This window comes from Petromyzon marinus, chromosome 1 (genome assembly GCF_048934315.1).
Source record: "Petromyzon marinus isolate PM22_M1 ecotype Great Lakes invasive population chromosome 1, UKy_Petmar_22M1.pri1.0, whole genome shotgun sequence".
NCBI lineage: Eukaryota > Metazoa > Chordata > Hyperoartia > Petromyzontiformes > Petromyzontidae > Petromyzon > Petromyzon marinus.
The window spans coordinates 1,728,257-1,752,642 of NC_133667.1; the positions used below are offsets into that span (position 1 = coordinate 1,728,257).

The 24,386-nt window shown below is 46.8% G+C and overlaps 1 protein-coding gene across 1 annotated transcript; it reads left to right on the plus strand.

The window, feature by feature from the left end:
* The first annotated feature begins 173 nt into the window (after positions 1 to 173).
* Positions 174 to 24,178, plus strand: LOC116941391 (HORMA domain-containing protein 2-like). The gene is made up of 15 exons (XM_076061135.1): positions 174 to 411; positions 921 to 975; positions 3,779 to 3,917; positions 4,841 to 4,904; positions 5,518 to 5,554; positions 5,727 to 5,747; positions 5,860 to 5,886; positions 6,663 to 6,730; positions 14,110 to 14,255; positions 14,809 to 15,074; positions 15,593 to 15,674; positions 16,293 to 16,357; positions 17,150 to 17,266; positions 18,376 to 18,519; positions 19,877 to 24,178. The coding sequence occupies exons 2-15, from the start codon at positions 931 to 933 to the stop codon at positions 19,979 to 19,981; spliced, it is 1,326 nt and encodes a 441-aa protein (XP_075917250.1). The 5' UTR covers positions 174 to 411; positions 921 to 930; the 3' UTR covers positions 19,982 to 24,178.
* Positions 24,179 to 24,386: the final 208 nt, after the last annotated feature.

Sequence of the window (24,386 nt, forward strand, 5' to 3'; positions counted from 1 at the left end):
GCACGCAACACCTTCCGGGGTGTGGAGCCGCGGTGACGTTGTCACGCACACAACACCTCGGGAGGGGGGGGGGTGTGGAGCGCGGTGACGCCATCACGCACGCAACATTTCCCGGGGTGTGGAGCCGCGGTGACGTTATCACGCACAACAATTCGAGGGAGGGGGGGTTGTGGAGCGCGTTGACGTCATCACGCACACACAGACACATCGGGGAGTGGAGCGCGGTGACGTCAACACGTCGGGCACCCTTCGCGGGAAAAGCGCGGCGCACGAACGGCTCGTTTTGGACGCAGATTCCATAGATGTATGATTATTTGAAGAGTTAATTTTTTCGTGATTAAATAGCGGATTTGACATTCTCACCGTTACTTTCGCCACTTACATTTTTCTATATTAATTTCCTCAAACATAGTAAGTGAAAATGTGTCACTTTGCACGATTATGTATGTGTGGTAAATTGCGTGTCACGCGTGACCTTTTTTTATTAAAATAAAATTTAACAAGTTACTACACTGTTTAAAACATATTCTTCATGGCAATGTTTAACGAAAGCAAAGTATCAATAGACATTTCCAAAATAATTATTTAACTTCATAAACAGTTGACATTTTTTCCCTGAGGTGATTAAATTGTCTAATTTCCCTCAGAGGAGACGTTAAAAAAAAAAACTTCAAAAGAAAATCTACTTCAATGTTTACGTAATTTTCGTTTGCATTTAGGAAATATGGTTGTTTAAACAAGGTGCAAAGCAGAGTTAATTATTAACAGATTGCTGTGTTATATATTGACCGTTTTCTTGATTATAAGACGCACTCCCAACGATTGATTTGAAATACAAAGAGAGGAAAGTGCGTCTTGTAGCAGTTAGCAATGAAACATAATCACTTGTAATGTTTATTGTTTTGTTTTGATTATTGCAGTTCGGGGATCATGGCCACGACTCAGATGACCCGCCCGAAACAATCGCAACGAATGGTGCACAATTGATTTTTTTCTAATCACATAAAACAAACACATTCAATTTTTAATCATCACGGTGGCTATGAGATGTTAACTACCTCGCCTGGTGTACAAGAGGTCGTGGATTCGATCCCGAACCTGACAATGCCTGCTGCTGCTGTATATTTGGAGTTTGCGTGTTTGTTATCATCATCATCATCACGGTGGCTATGAGATGTTAACTACCTCGCCTGGTATACAGGAGGTCGTGAATTCAATCCAGACCCTGACAATGCCTGCTGCTGTGTATTTGGAGTCTGCGTCTCTCTCTCTCTCTGTCATCATCATCATCACGGTGGCTATGAGATGTTAACTACCTCGCCTGGTATACAGGAGGTCGTGGGTTCAATCCCGTCGCTGACGATGCCTGCTGCTGTGTATGTGGAGTTTGCGTCTCTCTCTCGCATCATCATCACGGTGGCTATGAGATGTTAACTACCTCGCCTGGTATACAGGAGGTCGTGGGTTCGATCCCAACCCTGACAGTGCCTGCTGCTGCTGCTGTATATTTGGAGTTTGCGTATTTATTATCATCATCATCATCATCACGGTGGCTATGAGATGTTAACTGCCTCGCCTGGTGTACAGGAGGTCGTGGATTCAATCCCGACCCTGACGACGCCTGCTGCTGCTGCTGCTGTATATTTGGAGTTTGCGTGTTTATCATCATCATCATCACGGTGGCTATGAGATGTTAACTACCTGGCCTGGTCTGCAAGAGGTCGTGGGTTCAATCCCGACCTTGACGACGCCTGCTGCTGTATATTTAGAGTTTGCACGTCTCTTTTCTCTCGCCATGGTCGCGTGGATTTTTACTCCGGGTTTTCCCCTCAACATTTAGAATCAACATCACCAAGTGTTTAGAGTATTTGACCGCTGCGATACATTTACACGCAATGAGCCACTTCTTTGAGGTATAATTTGTGATGACCAGGTCGCATCTGATAAAGAGCTACATAAGCTCAGTTGGGCCTTACCTGGTATAATAAAAGCAAATAGTTTTGTAAAGTTTGTACGCCTTTTGGCGTCCTCTGGTCTGACACCGTTTGAGACGAGGCTCAAAAGAAAGCTGTCTCTGGTGTGGACCAATCAGTTTCAAAGACAATGCAGATCGTATCAGAGTATGTTTTTTTGTTTGCATTTTGACCACAAGTATTGCGGTTAATGCAGACATGATTCCTTGTAAAAGGTTTAAGTTTGGTGTTTAAACGACTTAACACCTGTTTTGTTGCCAGATAAAAGGGGAAAAAACCTATTCTCACAAGTTTGAAACAATTTTACGTATTTTTATTATTTCCAAATTTTTTGCCACGACAATCCCCTTAGATGGTAACGGTTGAAAGGTTGGTAAATTAACCAGCTCGCACCACGTCAATTACTCAAACCACCCTCAATTAAACATCTCGTGATAATTAGCCAATCTCGCATCAAACATTCCCCCACGTCATTTGATCCGTCATAATTAGCTACGGTCAGTCCACTGCTGGATGAAGGCCTCAACAAGCATGCAGCCCCCCCCCCCCGACCACCTCACGATCCTGCGATGTTACGATCCATCCAGCTCCTGTGAAAAAGAGCTTTATAGCCCATAGGATTTCTCCAGTATAAATAAATATTCTGATTCTGACCTACACGCGAACTGATTTCATCGCTCCATATCATCGGTGGACGTCAGCTCAGATGCGTCCAGTTCATGGCTCCCACTCCGCCAATTATTACTTCATGTATCACACAGCCTTAACATTCATTGTCTATTAAACTGCAGTTACGGGGATTAAAACACGAATGTGCTTTCTTAATGCAATTGTTGTAGTCAATAAGTAAGTATAATTTAAATTTCCATTTAAAGCTTTCGTGACTGCAGGGATTCATATTCTTTGTTTTTTCGGTAAAGTCACGTAGAAGGGAAATGATGATTGCTTGTGTTGCAATCGAAACGTCGTGAGAATTTTATTGTTTTATTTGTATTATTTTATTATTTCCCTTCTACGTGACTTTACCAAAAGAACCAAGAATAAGTATAATGTACTTATCTAGGAGAGCCACTTTGCAGGAGGGTCCTGTGTTGGGTATTTAATCTAACATGCTTTCAGACAACCAATGAATGTTTACACGTGGGAGGAAACCGGATCGCCCGGAGAAGACCCACACCTTTCGATAAGGGGCAACACTACACCGTACAGATGGAAACAGATACCGATTAGTCCACTTGCTACCCTGCTTTCTGGCGAGCCAGTGCATGGCTCTACAACGCCCCAAGGGAAGAGAGTTTTGCATTATTTGTGCAATCCACCAACCCTCGCCTCCACAGTGCTGGATTACAGACGTGTGCCACCACTGCCAGTCTATTGCCAACTCGTGTACGAGGGGGTCATAGTACTGAGCAGACACTGCTGAGGTGTTGGTTTCGATTCCAGGCAGCCGCTTGCAATTAAACCGGCACCAGAACAAATGGGGTTTTTGAGATAATTGGTAAGAAAATAATTCTAGATGAAAATTAGAAAATAAAAAACAAAACTGTGCTTGGGACTTATCCAGTTTTGTCCAAATCAACTGCCCTGACCGATATGGTGTGGAGGGCCTTTTATTCCAGAAATGGCTTGATAAGTACTGTATAGAAGTTCATATACCTCATTCTTCACCACTCGTACCAACCTAAGTTCTGCCAGGGAAACATGGTAATCCGAACCGTGTGTGTGTGTCTGTGTGCATTTGAGACTTGAGAATTCTGATGCTCTGCCCACCAGACCGCTCCATAATGTGTGTGTTTGGTTTTCAGAGCATTATACCTGACAAGATAGAGACGGTGCAGCAGTCTGTGATTTTCATCAAGCGCCTCATAGCCGTAGCCATCTCCAACATCACCTACCTGCGTGGCATCTTACCAGAGAAAGCCTACACCACATGCTACATTGACGGTGCTGAATGGGACAAGGCTTTCGATTCGTTGACATTAAAAGTGTATTGCCTCATCACCTCCCTCTTGACATTCATCTGTCTGTCAGCATGACATCTGTTTTGGACCGTTGACCCATTTGGTCTTCTGTACCAATATTATTTTTCAGCAGATGATGAGGATTTACCCTTTCTGGCATAAATACACACGTATGTGTGGTTACATAGACATGATGCCTTCGAATTAGTGTCTGTTTTGTGTTTAAACATATTAACACTTATTTTTACCCCAGAAAGGGTAAAGCCTTTTTTATTATTTAATATCTTGATGCTAGAAAAAAATATTCTATAGTTATTATTCAGCAATATTTTTAAATGAACAAATTCGGTATAAGATTCGACCTTCTGGGTCTCATTACATTTCTTGGCTGCCGCATCAAGAATGGAAATTGCCTGAGAGGATGCTCACCGAGGAGATGCAGTGATTACATCGTATTCAGATGATAGTTGGATTATTACATAAAAAATATCATGAGACATGGTGGCCCCTTGGGGATGCGTTCTTTCATTGATTTTATCATGGCTGATGATGCGTTTAATCTAGGCTATGATAGCAATCGTGATATTCGAAACTACGATATATAATCTGTGATCATAGAGAATGTAGTTTAGTGTTACGTGACTCAGCAATATAAATATGTTGGTATGTAGGCACGGGAACATTGGCTACCCTTGGGAATTTGTATGAATACATTTAAAGACAGTGAATTCACAATTCAATAGCCTCTTCATTTACCAGGCAGTAGCTCATTGAAGCAAGCCTACTTTACGAGGGACATCTGGACAAAAGGCAATAAAGTAACAGAGGTGCTTACGTGTATCCGTGCAATCTTAATCCTCATATACTTTGGCTTCTCCCATGGCGCATATTTCATATCCACTGCAGATCTTACCCTGAAGATCATCTGTGGACAAACGTCCCTCCCTGGCGCCTGTCAGATTGTGGAATGGTAGGCTCGTTGATCTACATTGTTTCAAGTTATACGCAATACCCCAAAAAATATTGTATAGTTTACCTAGGCTGGCATAAACTGTCCACCACTACTCTGAATTAATAAAGAAGCAGCTATCTTTGACAGGATCACTTTAGTGCATAACTACAGTGACACTTCCAAGCTTTAGTTCTTTACTGCAATGACCGTAACTTGAAAGTGTTTTTTTATCAGGCACCCCAGGACAGACAGCATAGGTCTAGTCAAGTGTTCCCATATGTTGATTCATCCGAAAATTTCGGCCGAGGTACAAACTTTTAGATTTATCTGAGAATAACACATCAGAAGAGGTGACGTCCCTCAGAAATTGGTGTCACATGGCATCAGGTGACATGACATTTGTTTTAACAAATGCACATTAACTTATTACCAAATAAAAATGGTCTGAGAATATGGAGAGAAAAAAGTCCTTAAAATTCTGAAAATCCTATTTTGTTTTTATCCGAAAGTCATTGCTAGCACCTGTATACAATAATAAAATTGACTTTGCTTGTTAAAAAAATGCAAACAAATGTATACTTTTTGTAAAATATTAATGCATTTTGTCACAATGTGCATATTTCCCATTCAGGATGAAAGGATGTTATGATGCCCTTGAAAAGAATTACGTAAGCTACTGTCCACAGTGAATCTCTTTTTAACACCGGATGGCAGTGTTTTCTCACATCACGCACACTTGGAAGCTATTTGCAAACTGCATAATATTGAATTAAATTGCCCTTTCGTGTTTTTCACTTCGATAACGAATGTAAGCTCATTACCTTTTTTCGTTTTTTACAGCTGAGGATGATGGTTATCGCTGTAAGTAGTTTCCTGATAAACATACATATTGTTCTAAGTGTGTTAAGTTATTTGCTTTCCATAAAGGAGTTGTGTCATCTTCATCAGCCTAAAATATGTTTTATTTTGACAGGTATATCTTGATCCGCAAGACCCAAACGTACGTGTTTTGTACATCCCATAAAACCACACTATTTTACGTGAACGTATAAGCATGCTTATGGTCCCATAGAATTAGTGCTGGTCGTGCTCGCGCATCTGGGACCCTAAAAATACAGCATTTTTGGTGGGTCCCCATTTCTATTACAAACGCCTAGTGACATGACAAAAGAGATGGAAAAAATATAGATGTAGCAAGACGACAGAAGGGAGAGACAGATGAAGCAGATGTAGTGAAATAAGGCAGATGCGTGGGATAACAAGAGCTAGAAATTTAATGAGATAAAAGATTAGGAATACAGATAAGACAGATGTAGTGCAGTACGAGATGAAGACAAGAGAGAAAAATTGAGTTCTGAGAATATAGTTACAGTCTTGATTTGAAGCTTTCGTGACTGCAGGAATCCATACTCTTGTGTTCTTTCGGTAAAGTCACGTAGGTAGAAAAATAATAGATCACGACGTTTCGATAGCAATACAAGCCATCGTCCTCAGGTGAAACAATACAGCAGTCCGCCTGCTGATCTGTTATTTTTCTACCTACGTGACTTTACCGAAAGAACCAAAGAGTAATATAGTTACAGGCAATTAATGAAAGATTCGTAAACATTTTAATGGTAAATTTATTATTTTTGGTTAGCCCCTATTTTTTAATGAATCTCAGACCTCTTGTTTGCTTACGCTTACTGCCACCACTGGCTTGAGAACTAAAGGGGACTGTCCAAGGTCTCTGTGTTGATGAGACATCACAGCGTATTGAAATGTATTTCTCCACAGACGATCTTTGAGACCTACACCTTTAAGTTCGCATACACAGATCTTGGGCCAACAATGAACATTTGCAGGTAAATGTAGCACCTTTTCTATCTCTTGAAATGTAACAGTAAACAATTTAACAGTATATGCAAAACCTTTAAAGCAGAAGGGCGCACACATATCGATTGGCCCATAATCAACCGCACGGGCATGTAATCTCCATGACCCACACGGTGTGGGGAGGCCCTCGTTCTGCAGTGGATTGACAAAAGCGCTGTGCATGTGTAGTGGGTTCTATTGAGACGCACTCTCGAGTATAGAGGCAACACGTTTTATTCACTAACACAACAGGTATGTCTACATTCAACGGGAACACTATGTAATTGGCCGGGTCAGCTAACACGCTGCCTGGCTCTCGACGACTTGTTCGACGCCCGAAGATCGAGGATCGAAGACCTGGCTGGCGGATTCCATTTCCCTGGGACAGCACTATGACGACGGCGACCCCGCCGGCTTCTCCGCACCAGCTTATATCCGGCGTGGCCGGGCTTCCCCCTGGCCACGCCCCATTCCAGATTCTTCTCTAGGGTTCTGGTTCCCCAGCACGTGCCCCTCTCGACCCCCTTTGGGGGATACCCCTTCCACCTTGTCCAGTCACGTATCCTCCTGGGTTCACCCAAAGGCCATGTCCTAATGCGCTCTCTCTCTCACCGTTGCCAGGGCTATGCCCCTCCAGTACCCTTCATCACTGGGTACTGTGGCTGCCTTCTAGTGACATCTAGTATGTCACTAGATGTCACTAGTGACTAGTGACATCTAGTATGTCACTACATCACCCCCCCCTCCCCTTTGTAAAATACAGCCGTACCGGCTGTTACTAATTACAAAAAAAGACAAGAGTTTGCCTCCCAACAACAATAATGAACAACCGATGAGCAAACAATAATAAATAACCACAGCATAAACAATAATTACAAATCCCGAGAAAAAAGGGAAGGAAATAAAAGAAGAAAAACATCAACAAGGGAATGTTAGCAATGTACAAGGACTGGCCCCACCTCCGACCTCTGGCACGACCCTACGCCCGCATGTGTAGCAACACCCACGAGCACACGAAGAAGCAGGTTCAGCCAATGAATCCCCTGAATCGTGAGTGGCAAGGAGCAGGCGGCATAGGGGAACAGCATGGTGGAGGAGAGTCATGTGAACCGGGTAGTCTTTGAACGAGTCCTCGTCGCCGGGCCCCCAAGCGAGGTGGGAATGAGCTCCTTGGAGGACCTGGTGGGAACTTGAGAATGGCCTCATGGGCGCGGCCCCTCCCCGGAATCAATGACGAAAGCAGGAGAACGAGTGGGCGATGGTTGCTCCCCACTTGGTGGTCCATCCGCGGCCGGCGCAGCCGAGTACGTCGAGGACATCAGGCGCTTTGATCCTGCAGGCGGAATCACAGAACTTCTCTGAGGCACAACCTCAGCGGATGCTCGCCCCAGCCCGTCGGACACACCAGACACTCGAGCCTTGGAAAGTGGAGATGAGGGGACCGCGCGAGGCACAACAAACGGTTTGAGTCACGACGGGTGTACAAACCAACGCCGGTGACGGAACTGAATCTGCACACAATGTGGCCTGTTAGCTTGTATCACGTTGACGGGGCCTTGCCATGGTTTGTATAATTTGGGGGACGTACCCACCGGTACCTGAGGACAGTGCAGCCAAGCTCTGTCTCCCGGGGTCCATTTCGTCACTTGCACACGGAGCCCCCTTAACCTCTCATTGGCCGACTGTGGTAAGGCCGAATTCTCCCTGGAAGCCTCCCGTGCTTCCGACACTTGCTGACGGTTAAGGCACATCGGGTCAGGCATGTTACTCTTAGACTTAGGCCATCCCATGTTAAGTTGAACATCAATCGGGGGATCCTGTTCCCTCCCATACATAAAAGAAAATGGCGAGAAACCGGTGGAAGTGTGAGGGGCCATTCGATAGTCTGCGAGAACCCCTGGGACATGCAAGTCCCAGTCGCACTGTGACTCGTCAACCTGCTGACCCAACATAGACGTCAGGGTCCTGTTTAGCCGTTCCACCATTCCATCAGTCTGGGGGTGATAGGGCGATGTTCGAACATTTTTGGTGCTCAAAAGGCCACACATTTCCTGCAGAAATTTTGACGAAAATATTTCACCCTGATCAGTAAGGAGGCACTCCGGAGCCCCCTTATGCAGCACATAGCCGTTAAAGAATGCCTCAGTAATAGCCGTTGCTGACTGGTTCGGAAGCGGGTAGGCGATTTGCCAGCGAGAAAAATATTCAACCCCCACCAATAAGTATTTATCTCCTCGCGGCATGGTCGAGAAGGGCACTAGGACGTCGAGTGCGATGAGTTCATTTATTCCGGACACAGGGATCGACTGCAATGGCTGACATCCCACCTTCGGCGGGGGTTTCCGGCGCGCGCATTGCACACACCCCTTCAGCACGTTGTATACATTCCCCAACATTCTGGGTCAGAAGAAGTCTAGCCTAATGGTCGCGAGCGTTTTCTGTACACCAAGGTGCATTAGCCGTTTGTGTACCGCCCAAATTACCCTGCCCCTCAGGACAGTGGGTACCACAATATTGTAGCGACGCAATCCGCCGTCCCAACGTGACCTAGTGCTGTCTCAACAAGGAGGCATCCTCCGCCTGGAGGCGTCCCCATTCAGCACGGGTCAACCCAATGGTGGTATCACCCGCGTTCGACACGGCGGAACCATCAGGGGGTGGAGCGTTCACCGACACCACGACAGGGGAAGGCAATCCCGCATCTGCCGGCTTACAGCGCCCCACGCCCGTGAGACATGTCCACCCGTTATCCGGCGGCAGGCGCGACAAAGCATCGGCATTAACGTGACAAAGACCCTTCCGATATTAAACTTTGAACAAATAGTCCTGAAGACTTCCAGCCATTGAGAGAGCTGGCTGGATGGCTGGTCAACACGCAACGTGTATTGGAGAGCCGCATGGTCTGTGCGTACCTCAAAGCTCTGACCATAGAGGTACGGACGGCGCATCACACAGTAACGCTGCTCGGCCGGTGACAACGCTCTACTCCCGTAGGCCACGACGCTCTCCACACCCTCTATGACCTGGGACAATACGGCACCAATGCCAATGTTTCTGGCAACCGTGTCCAGAATGAAAGGTAAGGAAAAATCGGGATATCGAAGGGGAGGCACATTAACAAGATCGTCCCGTAGCGCGACGAAAGCAGCCTCCTCATTCGCCCCCCATCGAAATTGACGTTCCTTGGCCGTAAGAGCGTGGAGAGGTTTTGCGGAAGTGGCGAACCCGGACAAGAAATGGCGATAGTAAGAAGCGAATCCAACAAAGCTACACACGTCCCCCACCGACTTGGGTGTGGGCCATGTGCGCACACACGCCGTCTTTTCCGGGTCCGTTGCTATACCCGATGAACTGACGATGTGTCCCAAGTATCGCACCGACCGTTGAAGCAGGTGGCATTTCTGCGGCTTAAATTTTAAGTTCACGTCCCGCATTTTAAGGAAAACTGCACGCAAAAGTTGCAAATGCTCTTTGAACGTACGGCCAAAGACGATCACATCGTCTTGGTAGATCAAACAGGAGTCCCACTGGAGCCTTGCCAACACTAGCTCCATAAGCCCCTGGAATGTGGCTGGAGCTGAGTTGAGCCCCATCAGAAGCCGGTTTAATTCAAACAACCCTTGCGGCGTCCGAAACGCGATTTTAGGCTTCGAACTCTCATCTAATGACAACCACCAGAACCCTGACAGCAAGTCAAGGGTAGAGAAAAACCGTGCCCCGGACAGAGCCTTTCTAGGAATCGTCTATACGCGGGAGTGGGTATGCATCAGCAACAGAGACTTTATTCAGTTTGCGAAAGTCAACGCAAAACCGCAGACTCCTGTCATGTTTCTTGACACGTACTATGGGAGCACCCTATGAACTGTTCGATGGTGAGATCATGTCAGTGGCCAACATTTCGTCGACCGCCTGATGGACATGGTCCTTTTCATTAGGACTCAATCTGTAAGGGTTCTCACGGATGGGGGCGGCATCTCCTGTATCGATGTGGTGTCACAGAAGAGTCGTGCGACCAATGTCATATTTCCCCTTACTAAAAAGTCAGAAAATTCCCTCAAAAGTGAGCGCAATTCAGCTCTCTGAGTGTCTGATAAATTGGGATTTTCAGAGCAGAGAGTGCCTATCCACCGCTCATCACATGGCGCAACCTGCTCTGGAGCTGACGCGACCCCTACCTCACCAATAACATTTGCACCGCAACTCGCAGCAGATGCATGGGCTAACACAGTTCCGCCTGTATAACGGATGTGACCAACCCGGTGTTGAGGACCCGAATAAAGGGTTCCTGGTCACAGGACACCAAAATCTGTGCCCCCACTAATGTGAACCCCCGGCTCGTTTTATTTGAGGGTCCCAGTAGGATGCCTTCGGCGGTTGCCACCCGGTCGAGCTGCTTCCGCAGTCGCAAGGGCACCAGCATCTGTGCCCCGGGTGGAATTTTGACAGTCCTACTCGCCATTGCTTAGACTGTGGCGTTACCCATGCGCAACCAAGTTGTGAAGACAAAAGCCATTCGGCGGCCCGTTGGCAACTCGATGCTGCTCTGATCTAGCAAGATTTTCAGGGGCATTTTTCCTAAGAAACCTGTGCCCAGAAGGCAGGGCACGGCCAAGGATTTTGAAACTAGTACCAAACTGGTCAACTGGATGTCACCAATACATACTGTTGCGGTAATTTGGCCGCAGTCGTAGCAGACGACGGGGCTGCTCCCAGGGCGAGAGAAGGTCTCTCTCTGCTGGTCGATCTTCCTCCATTGTCCGTCGTTGACCGACGTGCATACTTGGAAATCTTCCATGTCTCCGGGTGCACCAGGAGCATTGGAAGAACTGGTGTACGCAGCCACTTCTGCTCGGCGTTGCAGAGTAAGATGTGCTTGGAGGTATCACGCAATTTGAAGAGAAGAAAATTAATGTCCTCTGTAGCTGGCAGGACGACGTGAAGATCCTGAACCAATGCCAGCAAGCGCTCCAGCACTAGCGAGTCCAACCCGTCCTGCTCCATTTTTGGAAACGCCGCCTGTGCCAATGACAGCAAAGCGCTGCGGAACGCGAGAGGCGTCTCAGATTGCCCTCGAGTCCACGTGTTAAATTTGTGACGAACGTTGGACGGTGGATCAAAAATTTCTGTCATCTCCGTAAAAGCCCTTGGCAGTGTGTCCCTGTCGGTGGCTGGGATCGTGTAGACCGCCGCCAAGGCATTGTCATCTAGGGCGGTGGGGAGCATACGCAGTGCTTCCACCTCCGTCCAACCCGCCAACTCACAGTTCACTGTGAAGCGCCTCCTGAACGCTTCCCAGTCGCCACCCGATGCCGTAAATTATTTCGCAAATGAAAGTCATCGCCGGAGATGTAGAACCGCAATCGACGCTGGTTGTGGAAACTCAGATTTGGCGGGAAAATTTTCCCGCCCGTCTGCCAAAATGGCACGTCCAGAGATTCCCGCGTACGGGAAATGGCGGCTGCGGCGTCGACTCCTCACATCTTTGGCGCTTCGGTCTCTAGCGGTGGCTCCTCACGGTCCAACTCAGAAACCAGCACTGCCGCGGCGGCCAGCAGCTCGGCGAGGCGAGCGCGGCACGCCCTGCGGTCTCTCCCCGATGGCGGCGAAGCGGCGGCGTGAAGCTCTTGCCGCTGCTCCGCCAGCAGCGCCGCCTCGCCGCCCTCTCTCCGTGGCTGCGACAGTGTGGGCTGTCTGGGGAATGATCCCCTCGTCATCCTCTTTGTCCAACGATGCCTTTGTGGGTTGTCCTCTTCAAGTAAACATTTTCATCTAGTCTAGGGCTATCACTTAGTACGGTTAGCCACTTCTGGCACCAGATGTAGTGGGTTCTATTGGGACGTACTCTCGAGTATGGAGGCAACACGTTTTATTCACTAACACAACAGGTAAGTCTACACTCAACGGCAACACTATATAATTGGCCGGGTCAGCTAACACGCTGCCTGGCTCTCGACGACTTGTCCGACGCCCGAAGACCGAGGATCGAAGACCTGGCTGGCGGATTCCATTTCTCTGGGACAGCACTACGACGACGGCGACCCCGCCGGCTTCTCCGCACCGGCTTATATCCGCCCCGGCGTGGTCGGGCTCCCCCCTGGCCACGCCCCATTCCAGATTCTTCTCGAGGGTTTTGGTTCCCCATCACGTGTCCCTCTCGCCCCCTTTGGGGGGTACCCCTTCCACCTTGTCCGGTCACGCGTCCTCCTGGGTTCACCCAAAGGCCATGTCCTCACGCTCTCTCTCTCTTTCTCTCACCGTTGCCAGGGCTATGCCCCTACAGTACCCTTTGTCACTGGGTACTTTGGCTGCCCTCTAGTGACATCTAGTATGTCACTACACATGTATATGTATGATGAAAGACAACCCATATTCAATAAGTTAGCTTCTGTATAATAATGTTGATCTCTATGTACTTTGTGTGTTCCATTCTCAAATTTATTTCACTGCTTCGTGGTTATGCCTATATTTATTACAGGTTTATTAAGTGGGCACCTCTAAAGTCCGATAATAATGACTTAGAATATTTTTCACAGTTTCCGTTTAATTTAAGAGTGAATGATTGTTAGGCGCTGGGAAATACAGATAAGCGGCAAGGCAACCACAACCAGTGGCAACAATTGCCCAAGCTCTGTTGTCCGATATCGTGATGTTTGGCCAACTCCATTCGTAAGTATTTATACATGTAGGAGTAAACCAGAGTACTCAGAGAAAACCCATATGTGTGAAGGGGGTAACACTCAGTTTTTTTCAGTTTCATTTATTTGGTTTAGCCCTGTGAGCCATTCGGCTCTTGAATCGGGTGCAACCGCAACAAACAAAAACATGAACAAGAAACACTTTAAAGTGACTACGCGCAACAGAAAAAATCCAGGAAAAAACAGCAAAGTCTTCCAGAAAAAGCACCGAATATCAATGCTGTGTGCAAAAATCCCAGTGGGATGCAAGTCAAACAATAACAACCATAGGACAATTTATATTAAAGTTATCAGTCTAATGCTGTACTACAACAAACAAATATGGCTAAACCAAAACGTTTTCAAAATCACCAAAATAAAGCTATAAAAACAATGTAACAGTGATCATCGGAACTGTGATTGAAAATTTACAATGAACGATATACATAACATGTACTACCAAACTTTGCAGCCATAGCTGGCTGCATGAGTCACTCCACTCGATCCCCATACAGACAGAAATGAATTATCTTGTACTGCCAGATGCTGGCATGCCAGAAGACGGTGACCTAGACCCCCAGGGGTAGGGGACGGAGTTTCACAGATGTGTGTGATCCACTAACCCTCACTTCTACTGTGCTGGATATCAGGCATGCTCATAGGTAATTGATTTTTTATTTTTTCTGTGCCAACAGTAGCAAGAACAACATTACCTTCTCTATTGAAGAAACCAAGCGTGCCACGATATTGCTCATCCGCAAGTTGTTTGTGCTCATGCAGCATCTGGACGAAATGCCTGAGGATGTGTCGCTCACAATGAAACTATTTTATTACGATGAAGGTGAGCAGAGCAGTCCCGTCAGAACGCATACAGTCGCGAAGACAAAGATTCCCCACGTTGCTTTTAATCGGCGGTTGATGCAAGTGCTGTTAGCAAACACCTCTAAAGACCGGCAAGATGTTCACAAACTACACCAGGTACTCATTTAAGAATGAGTCGACTTAGGGGAGACCCAGTATTCATCACAAATACTGATCGTGAATAGGAATTGATCTCTGGTCGCCGGGTTCGTAGTGCAGTGTGCTGATAACAGCATCACCGCTCCCCTTAAAACACAATAACAATTCGCCATGCACCACTAAGTGATGGTGACATCTCCAGAGGACATGTGCCAGGTTGGGTGCACTTTGCGGCCACTTGAAGTGTCGAATGGTTCACTGGTAGATCACGGGACAGACCCGGGTGTTACGAGATGGGAAAGTTAGGAGAATGCATTGAGGGGAACGGAGTGAGATGAGTGGAAAGCGAGGAGAATGTGTTTGCAATAAACGAGCCCTTGTGCACGCACACTGATGTTGAGCGGCTTTATCCTGTGCCGTGTATTCTCTGACAGTGACCCCAGAAGACTACCAACCACCGGGTTTCAGAGCGAGTAGCACAGACCCCTTAAATTTCCAGGGCGATCCAGCGACTCTGCGCGTGGGGCACGTGGCCTCGACCTTCCACTCGATGAAATTGCGCATCACCGTGGACCGCAGTCAGGTGGACAATTATAACGCGGAGATGGAGACGGGAGAAACGGTGGTGGAAAGAAGGAGGTGGGATAATGCCTTGCTGCAGCAGTTCTGCATGAAAGAGGGATATAGTGACACAATACAGGTGAGAACCGGCCGCAAGGACGTCACAGTGACAATCCGTTGTGCAACTTTGTTGCATGCAACTGATAGCTGTTGCCAGTTGTAAGCAGTTGTGCAATTGAGATCACTTCAAGCGACCTCCGGTCTTGCATATACTAATGGGCAGCACTTGCCACTGATTATAAAAGTAATGTTCGTCAGATGATAGTCAAACTCATATTTGATTCCTCAGCGCTTGAATTTAACCAAATTAAGTGTAGAACAAAATGTAATGTGATGGGTTTTTCTGTGCGGTCATTGGTAAGCATACTAAGACCATGAACTCATTACGCTTGAAGAAGTGGTTTAATCACATGCCTGTATTCGAACCTAGGTCCTCAGAGGAGCCACCTCCTTTTCCCACATTTTATTATACGAGTTACACTTCCCACGTGTAAGCCATGAATATATTTCAATAAAGCAACAGTCTCTATGTGATAGTAAAACCTCATGAAATTATCACTTAATTTAAACTCTGACAATGGTCTTGCACACTGCTAGATGGTCCCAGAGTTACAGACTCCAGAGCTACTGAAACTTACCAGCGGCATATCCTTTGACTGGACACAGGAGCAGGGTTCAAGTAAGCATTGTGCAATACAGCAGCATCTGCCTTCACAACTATAACGGCACAGAGGGTAACAATTGTGGGTGTGGGTCAGCGACAGGGGAACTCCACTTGTTTATAATGTTTCTATTATTGTATTTGAATGGCGAGTTATCGTCCATCTGCTTTTGCGTATCCCAGAGTGCAAACTCAGGGCTGCCAAACTCAGTCCTCCCAGTTTTGCGCGTGTGAGTATTTAACTCTTAGCGGGGGGGGGGGGAGGGGCTGTTGTGAATGTCACCCTTAAACAATGCCCTATTCATTTAAATAATGTGCAATACTGCCGCATGCTGAAATAGAATATGTTTTTTGTGTTGCAGCCAACACTTCTTAGCTTCCAGCTGGTGTTAGTGCTGGAGTCAGGCTTGCAGAAACTCAACACTCATTACGAATTATAATATATTAAACAGTCGATAGCAAAACAACAGCTAGTCTATTTACCGTTTAACGTGGTGTCCAAATCCATTTTCCAACATTAATACCTCAATGACATGAAGCCAAGAAAGGGCTATTTTATGCAGACTTCTCTGCCACGTGCACCACATGCTATACATTAATACGCGCTGATGGTGCACTTGTCGTTTCTGTGCGAAGTGGAGGCAGGTCCTCGAAATGCGGACCGTGATAGAGATGGTGTGAGCGAGGAAAATCGCTATGAGGTAGGGCGCCTAGACTAACAATGAAAACAGACGCAGAGCGAAGTATTGCAGATTTTGCACCTTTCTGTATGCAACATTGAAAACAAATGAACTGTCAATTCCCAGAAGCTTACACGATAAAAATATGTACGAATTAAGTGGTGATTCTATGAACTCCCCTAATATATTTTACCTTCAAACTGCAAATTATTCAAAATTCCACTGCCAGGCTCTGCACCCATACTGATAAACGAGGCCACATCACCAAAATCCTCAGATTCCTCCACTTATTCTCAATCCAGTCCCAGATCAACTTCAAGATCACACTCACCACCGTCTTAGAGATTCTCCATGGACTCGCCCCGGGCCTTCCTCTCCACTCCCCTCCACATGCTCTCCTACCTCTCATCATCTCACTCTACTCTGTCCACTCTCATACCTCTCTTCTCACTACTCCCCTCCACGGGCTGTCTGCTCCACTAAACATTTGACATCGTCCAGTCAACTTTCACTCAGTGGGAGGTCACGATTTCTCTTCTGCTGCCCGTACAGTCTGGAACTCCCTACCCTCACACATCCATGGTTCCAACTCCCATGTCCCTGTTTAAGTCCAGGCTCAAGACCATCCTTTTCTCGTTTGCCGATGACAGACTTCCTGATATCTTTAAAAAAATACAGTATACATGTATAGTTTTCCTTTTCTCCGTGATGCACATGTCTCACTGTTTTTGTATAGACTCTTCAAATGTGTTTGCATGTAGACACCATATAAATCCAACTTGTATGGAATGGTGGAATGTAAGTGGATGCCAGTGTGGTATGAAGGACAACCCACTGCTTTCCAAAGCCGCTGCACTCTCTCTGGGCCATGAAAGCAAGAGCCGCTCTGGACTCAGCCTCAGCAACCGAAAGAAGAGCCAGAAGACCAATGTAAATGCTCAGAACTGCACCAAACAGTAAATTATTCGGTCACCATTATCCCCTTCATGAATACACGCATTGTCAGATGCCTGCTGCCTTGTGTCACTGCTTCCTGACAGGACAGCCATATTTACAAATCTTTCTAAGTTGGTGGTCTACGCAATAATACAGACGTACATTCAGCTCTTCCGAGCTGGTGGTCTTGACAAGACTGAGAGCATTATTTTCAGCAACATTGCGTGACATGCAATGCATGATCAGAGTTGAGCTTTACTCTGCTGTGTGAGCGCAACACACCTTTGTGTGTATTGGTTCTAGGTGCGTCTAGCCTGAATTTACCGTTGTGTTGGGGTTTCTCATCATTTACAGAAACTCCCATCCACCGCCGTTTGAGCTTTATACCCAGCAAGACTCTGAACTTTCATGACTTTTACTCATGAGTGACCCAATTGGAATATGTTTGCTTGAGTTTCCTGTCAAAGGGCAGGTATTTGGATCAACTTCCATTAATCTTATTGGACCTCGCAACCCCCTGCACAGACCCCCCCCCACCACCACCCTCGTTATTGTGTGCTCCGCTGTAAGCAAGGTCAACGCTACAGAGGGCTTGCCTCTGCACCTTGCAGCACCACTGATTAACTAGGTTTCTTTAGCCAGAAGACAAATCATGAGTGCCATTAAGGGCTTTGTTTGACAATCAGCAATTAGCAAAGTTAGCCGCTGGCAGGTGTTGTGAATGGCGAACCCCCCCTCACGACGTTTGAGGTCCGTTGGCAATTACCCGCTGCCCTCTTCACTCAACGCGACGGCCTGCACTTGCGTTGTAGCCCAGCTTTGTGTTAGAGCCCGGCTACGTGGGTCGTTCTGAGATGGCCGAGTTAGAGCGCATTTACTGGTTGTCGCAGTGGTTTGCATTGGAATTATCGGGATGATATGTCATACCAAGCGCTCTGAGATACTGGGGCATTAAACACCCAATAAGTGCAAATCCTTACGTATGTATGTACGTCGAACTCCTTTCACACGTACGTTGCCAACCGTGCTGGTGTGACGTGTAACAGTTGCAAGAGCCCAGCTATTCCCAACCTCGGTAAAGCCCTCTCATGTGTTGCACGCAGACCACGACGACTGCAAAGAAAAATCCGACCCTGACGGTGCCAGAAAAAACAATCCTGGAGGAGATCGGGGAAAGCAGCCAGGGCGGTGTTCGGCGTAACCCGGCACGTGCGGCTAAGAAGAGAGAATGCTTCCAGCTAGAGAGCGTAAGTAAAGCATTACCTCGGTACTCGATCCTGGACCTTTTGCTGCTTCAGGGTTACCGTATTCTCGAGTTTGAGGTCGCTTTTGAGAAAACAAAAACGTGTCTTGTCATCGGGGCAACACGGTGTTTTTCTCAACAGCCGTCACCCAGAAGTTGAATACGAATACTTTTCTTCACAATGGGAAGCAATGTCTTCCGGGTGATTATTGTGAACGTCTGTTGGTGTCTTATAACCTCTTATGTGGTCATGTATTGCTATGGAGTTATTGTCTTTTCGGAAGATGATTCTGACAACTAGGTTAAAACACATCTCTTGGAAGAGAACGTAGTCTCCGGATTGTAAAACTCACCACGCATACGATGGGATAACACTCAAAGGTTCACACAGATGGATTTACGAACCTACTTGCTAAAATAGCATCGTCTCGCCACCTCACAGTGACCCGGCGGGTGAGGAAGTTTAATAATTATTTGTGTGGTCCACCAACCCTCACTTCCAAAGCGCTGGATCACAAGCATTTGGCACTATACCTGGCACCAATTGTCGGCTGTCCCATGGCTCAAATGCCATTCCCACACCACCATTTTTCGAGAAAGGCATTAATCCGCTGCCCTTGGAGTGAACCGAGTCATTTAATCAGCTCAATTGGGCTGCGTTTAGTGTAATTGGTTGCTGCCGGTGGTCTTTAGCGCGCACCTCAAGTGGCTTCTTGCTAACAGGCCGAGCAGCAGGGGCCAGTGTTGCGTGCGTAACCAGTCTGCGCGTCCATAATTATTAGACGTGCTTACCTTGAGCAGAAGAATTGATTTTAATTAACAAATCTGTGCATCGTTCATCATCATAATCCATTGTCTACTGCTGGATGAAGGCCTCTCCCCGCTATCACTAATGGCCGAGTGCTACTACCATCCATCTCCTGCAACCGATAGTGTCGCTCCAAAGCCGTGGTGGTCATCCTTCTGGACACGTTTTCTCCTTGGATTTCCGTTCTGTTACCAGTTTCGTCCATGTACCATCATCCCGTTTGACAATGATGTGTCAACTGTCCAGACCTATTTACTTTCCTTAACAGCCAATATGTCTCCGATTTGCGTGATCATCACCTCTTGGGGACGTCAGTAGCGGTTGTCCTATCGGCATACTCTTCCCCATCATAGGGGCGAGCAATTTCTACCACAAGCTCAGGGCTGTAAAAAGTGAGGCAAGCAACTGCCTCAATGCTCATTCGATCAGGACATTGTACTTTGACTATTTGATCATATCTCTTTGTTTCAAATCCATATGCTCCATTGTCTGTCTCGGTGTAATTCCAAGCATTGCGCTCTCACTCATCACGGTGCGTGGAAACTCCTTGCAGGGCTACACCTTTAACGTAGCATGCAGCCAGGATGAAGAGCCTCGCAGCAAGCTCAGCAGGAACAGCGAGCCCGACAAACGGTTCAGGCGTAGCCGCTTCGTCTAAAGGCAGCGCGCCTCACAAGTGCCTGGACCTGGGGCGGCCCTTTTATAAATGTTTATACCTCTTTTCCACTTGCACACGTTGAGCTGTGGTGGAACCGTGCCGCGTTGCCTCATCACGGCCGAGTCGAGCCAAGCACGGTTTTTTTGTTGTCTTGCGAGGCTAGCGTAGCACGGCTCAGTTCCGGCTCAGCTCGGTAATATACCAGTGGAGAACCACCCATACCGTGTTGGCGCAGCTCGGGTGTGCAAGTGTTAAACGGGTATTTTGAAGGGAAAATAAGAACGATGTTATTGGCGGTGACGGGGCCGAGTATTACATCACTTTGTTCATGGTTAATTACACATGTTTGAATTGTTCATTGCTAGTAGTTAGAGGTCAATCCCACTAGGTGGCGGGAGAGACTTGCGCGTGGTACAGCGTGATCCATTTACAGACACCCCGGTGAATCAAATTCAAAGGCGCAGCCCCTCAATGGCGCCCAATGCTGCTGGCGGAAGGGCCTCCTCTAGATGGAGTTTTCGAGAGCTCCTCTGGAGAGTATTTTTGACCTATTCTTCCACCCTGGCTAGACATCTCGGAAGAGGTGGGAATTCCCACACTTGATCACATGACCTAATTAATAATCGACTGGCGATGTACCCGTTTATGCTGCTGGTTGCAGAGATGCACGGGGTGCTTTTAAGAAACTTGCAACATGTTGTAATCGAACCGGCGGCCTCTGGATTTCAGGTTCAATTTGCTATCCATTATACCACCGCGTCATCCTATTCGGAGGTTATTGTTGAAACTTAATAAATTTGATTGCAATGCCTCTTACGCGTCTCGCCAATCTCAATCAACGTATTAAATTGTTTAGCACTGTCCTGATACACTCTGCCCAACATAGTCGGTGTGATGCGTTCACAATATACAATGAAGCGTCAGCTGAGGTCATACACGGGGCTTTTTTCTCACAAGAGAACATGCAACGGGGTCATGTCAGACCGGGCACACAATTTCCACCGCAAACCCATCCAACTCTCAAATGTTTGGTGAAACCAGTCACGTACTGCGCGAGACTGGGGTCACGAGAAGTCAGTGGAGTGTCTGTACGTGAATCATAATCCTTTTGGCTTTACTGCTACTTTCTAAACTATTTTCGTTTCTATATTGTCACAATGCAATTTGAACCAGTTCCATTGTTAACGATGGTAGGTGTCTTAGCGGTCGAGTGAGTGAGTGGGTTGTGAGTCCAAATCTTGACTCAGTTCATCATCTCTCCGGGATAGATAAAACTGTGGGAGGTTGTCGTGTGGGTCGGGTTAGGGTTACCCTCCGCCACATCAAAATTATATTTCCACCACTGTCCTAGAGAGGGGTAAACATGAGGTGCCCAATGAGGCGATGCTCACTCGTCCAGGAAACCACTTTGACTGTTTTGAGTATAATTATTTAGCAGCAGTTGTTACGAGCGTTCAGAGTTTCTTGGTGTTTATTATAAGGCGTTATGTTTGAAAGTTGTTGTAAGTGAGAGCTGTTTTTGTCGGAGGGCGAGTTGGCAGTCAGGGGTGTTTTCCGATTGGCGAAGCCGACAGTCTTTTATCAGATGCGATGGTATCGACAGTGGAGTGGATTAATAGGGGAGGGGGAGGAAAAAACATCGCAAGAAAGTTGTTTACTGCATTATAAAATTGAGTGATGGTAATTTTATCAAAACGATTATCGTATTCTCCGCATTATAAATTGCAATATTTCCCTTGCATTTTAATACAGGAGTTGTGGCTGCGTCTTGCGAACTGACATAAGTGTAGTAAGTCGTCGGTGTGTGAACACGTTTGTATGAAGTCATTGACACCGGGCACACGTATTTTTTTTGGGGGGGGATGCGTCTTACAATGTGGAGAACACGGTATATTGTTTTTGTTATTACCACGAACTGCATTGTTACCCGTCTTGTTATTCCACGAAACTACGGCCGCCTATTATTTCCCCGGCAAAATGGGAGTGACTCTTAATCCTGTTAACAATTCCGACTGATCCTCGTGCGTATGACAAAGAGGCCTGTGAATTTGATGGATTTGCCAAGCGGCCAGTCGTCGGGATAGACGTGTATTGAAGCACCGGTACAACTATATACACAATACACGTCCAGACACGTTAACACCACGTTCACACGCACGCATAGAGATCATTGATTTATACGTATATGGGCGAGTTGTTAGTTAACACCCGTATCATAAAGCAACAATATTTTGTCTCTCCGCATGAATATACCAATTAGTCAATCAACTTATTGGCTTTCCAGCGCAATGTTATCCAGCAAAAAAAAACGTATCATACACTGCCCTAATAATAAAAAAAAAACTAGCCAATCGTATGAGCCATTATTTTGTTTAATAAAGAAAACGATGGACCGGTTCATACCTTCCGAGTCTCATGGGCAGTTGTTAGGTGTTGTTCAATAAATATTAGCTGCATTACCAGACGTTATTGGCAAGAGCGCGGCATTTAAAATATGGGACCCTGGTCGACATACCAACGCAACAATGAGTCTGTGCACCTATGCATACGTACGAATACTCTGCTGTAAACAGATATACATATTATCTTTGGTTCTTTCGGTAAAGTCACGTGGTAGGTAGTAGAAAAATAAAATAGATCACGTGACGTTTCGATCGCAACACAAGCAATCGTCATCAGGTGGGACAACCACAGCAAGAAAAACAACTGCTGATGGAGTTTTTTCTCTTGCTGTCGTCCCTCCTGATGACGATTGCTTGTGTTGCGATCGAAACGTCACGTGATCTATTTTATTTTTCTACTACCTACCACGTGACTTTACCGAAAGAACCAAAGAGTATGGATTCCTGCAGTCACGAAAGCTTCAAATCAAGATTGATGTATATTGTACACGTATGCATATGCACACGCATGGGTATTTTCACACGTGCATACATTCGCGCACACCTCAATGCCTGGAACATGCACGCACGTATACTCACACTTAAACAAGCACATGCATGCATAACGACGCAACAGATCCCCCTTATAGCCTGCATAGACTGTTGGGGCAAGCGCTGCTAGCGAGCACGTGAAGGCCGCACGCAGCGTCGTGTGCCCAGGACCACGCCCGTCTCCTCCCAGTGCTGACGTTTTGTGCGCACGCCGTAACAAGGTATGCATTTAAGGCTGAGTCGACCTTGGGGAGACCTAGGGTCGGTTTTAGATCGTACTCGCCGCCGATGTTAGCCGTGACCGGGCATCGAACTTGATTTGCTGGGTTCGTAGCGCAGTGCGCTAACCACTGCACATAAACACACACGCACACACAATAGGACAACACCTCTTTGTGTTCTCGTGAAGAACGGGATATTGTACGTGACAACACAACGTTTTCCATCGTCTTTATCATAGCTCTAGCCCTGACCCTATTCATAAAACTATCCGATTCGGCGATTTAAAACGTCAAATCCCAACACGCACACTAACTAGCCCTATGCTCAACACTAACGCTTCCTAACACTACTATGAACACTCGTCCTCTTACGAATAATATCCCAAACACCAGTCCTAATACTAATCCCAGCACGAACCCTATTCCTAGCACCAGCCCCACATCTAAACCCTAACACTTGCTGTTCTAATTCCAGCCCGAACATTAACCCCGATTCCTATCCAATAGCCTTAATCAGTCGTAACTCGAACCCTACCACTAACCCTATTCATAACTTGCCTAAACCTGGCACTTTACCCGAGTCTTAAGCAACTCGAGCCCTAACAACACACCTCATCGATGATGCTTACCCGGTTTCTCGGTCTATGTTTGACCCTTGCTACGCAAACCCTATCTTAAACGCCACTCATTCAAAAACGGAACTCCATTTACTACAAGTGGGTGGATGGTTCACGGTGTCTGTGAATAGATTCCCGGCCATGGAGAATATCGGTCGATTCGGTCTAAAATTAGTATTTGGTGCGGTTTGTGAACATCAGCGTTGGGGAGACGAAGGCGGTCGGGCGTGATGCTGGTCACCCTTGTGTGCCGTTCCGGCCTTCATAGATGCTCGCTAACAGAACTTGCCCCAATAGTCTGATAAGGCTACACGGGGGATCTGCGTCTCTTCGTCTTGTGCCTATACAGTGTATGTGTGTGTTTGGCAGAAGTAGTGTACAGTATGTATATGTGAAATACATTGCCCCAACAGTCCCTGAAGGCTATACGGTGTCTTTGTCTTATCTTTGTGTGTGTGTGTACGAGTGCATCTCCCTGCATGTGTGATAATGCATGCATTCCCGACTGCAGCGGACACCGCCACGAAGATCTTGGAAACTTTTATCCCTCCCTCACTTCCCTCCCCTTCCTCTCTCCGCCACTCGCCACGAACCCAACCCAACCCACCATCCCACCCACCATCCCGAACCAGCC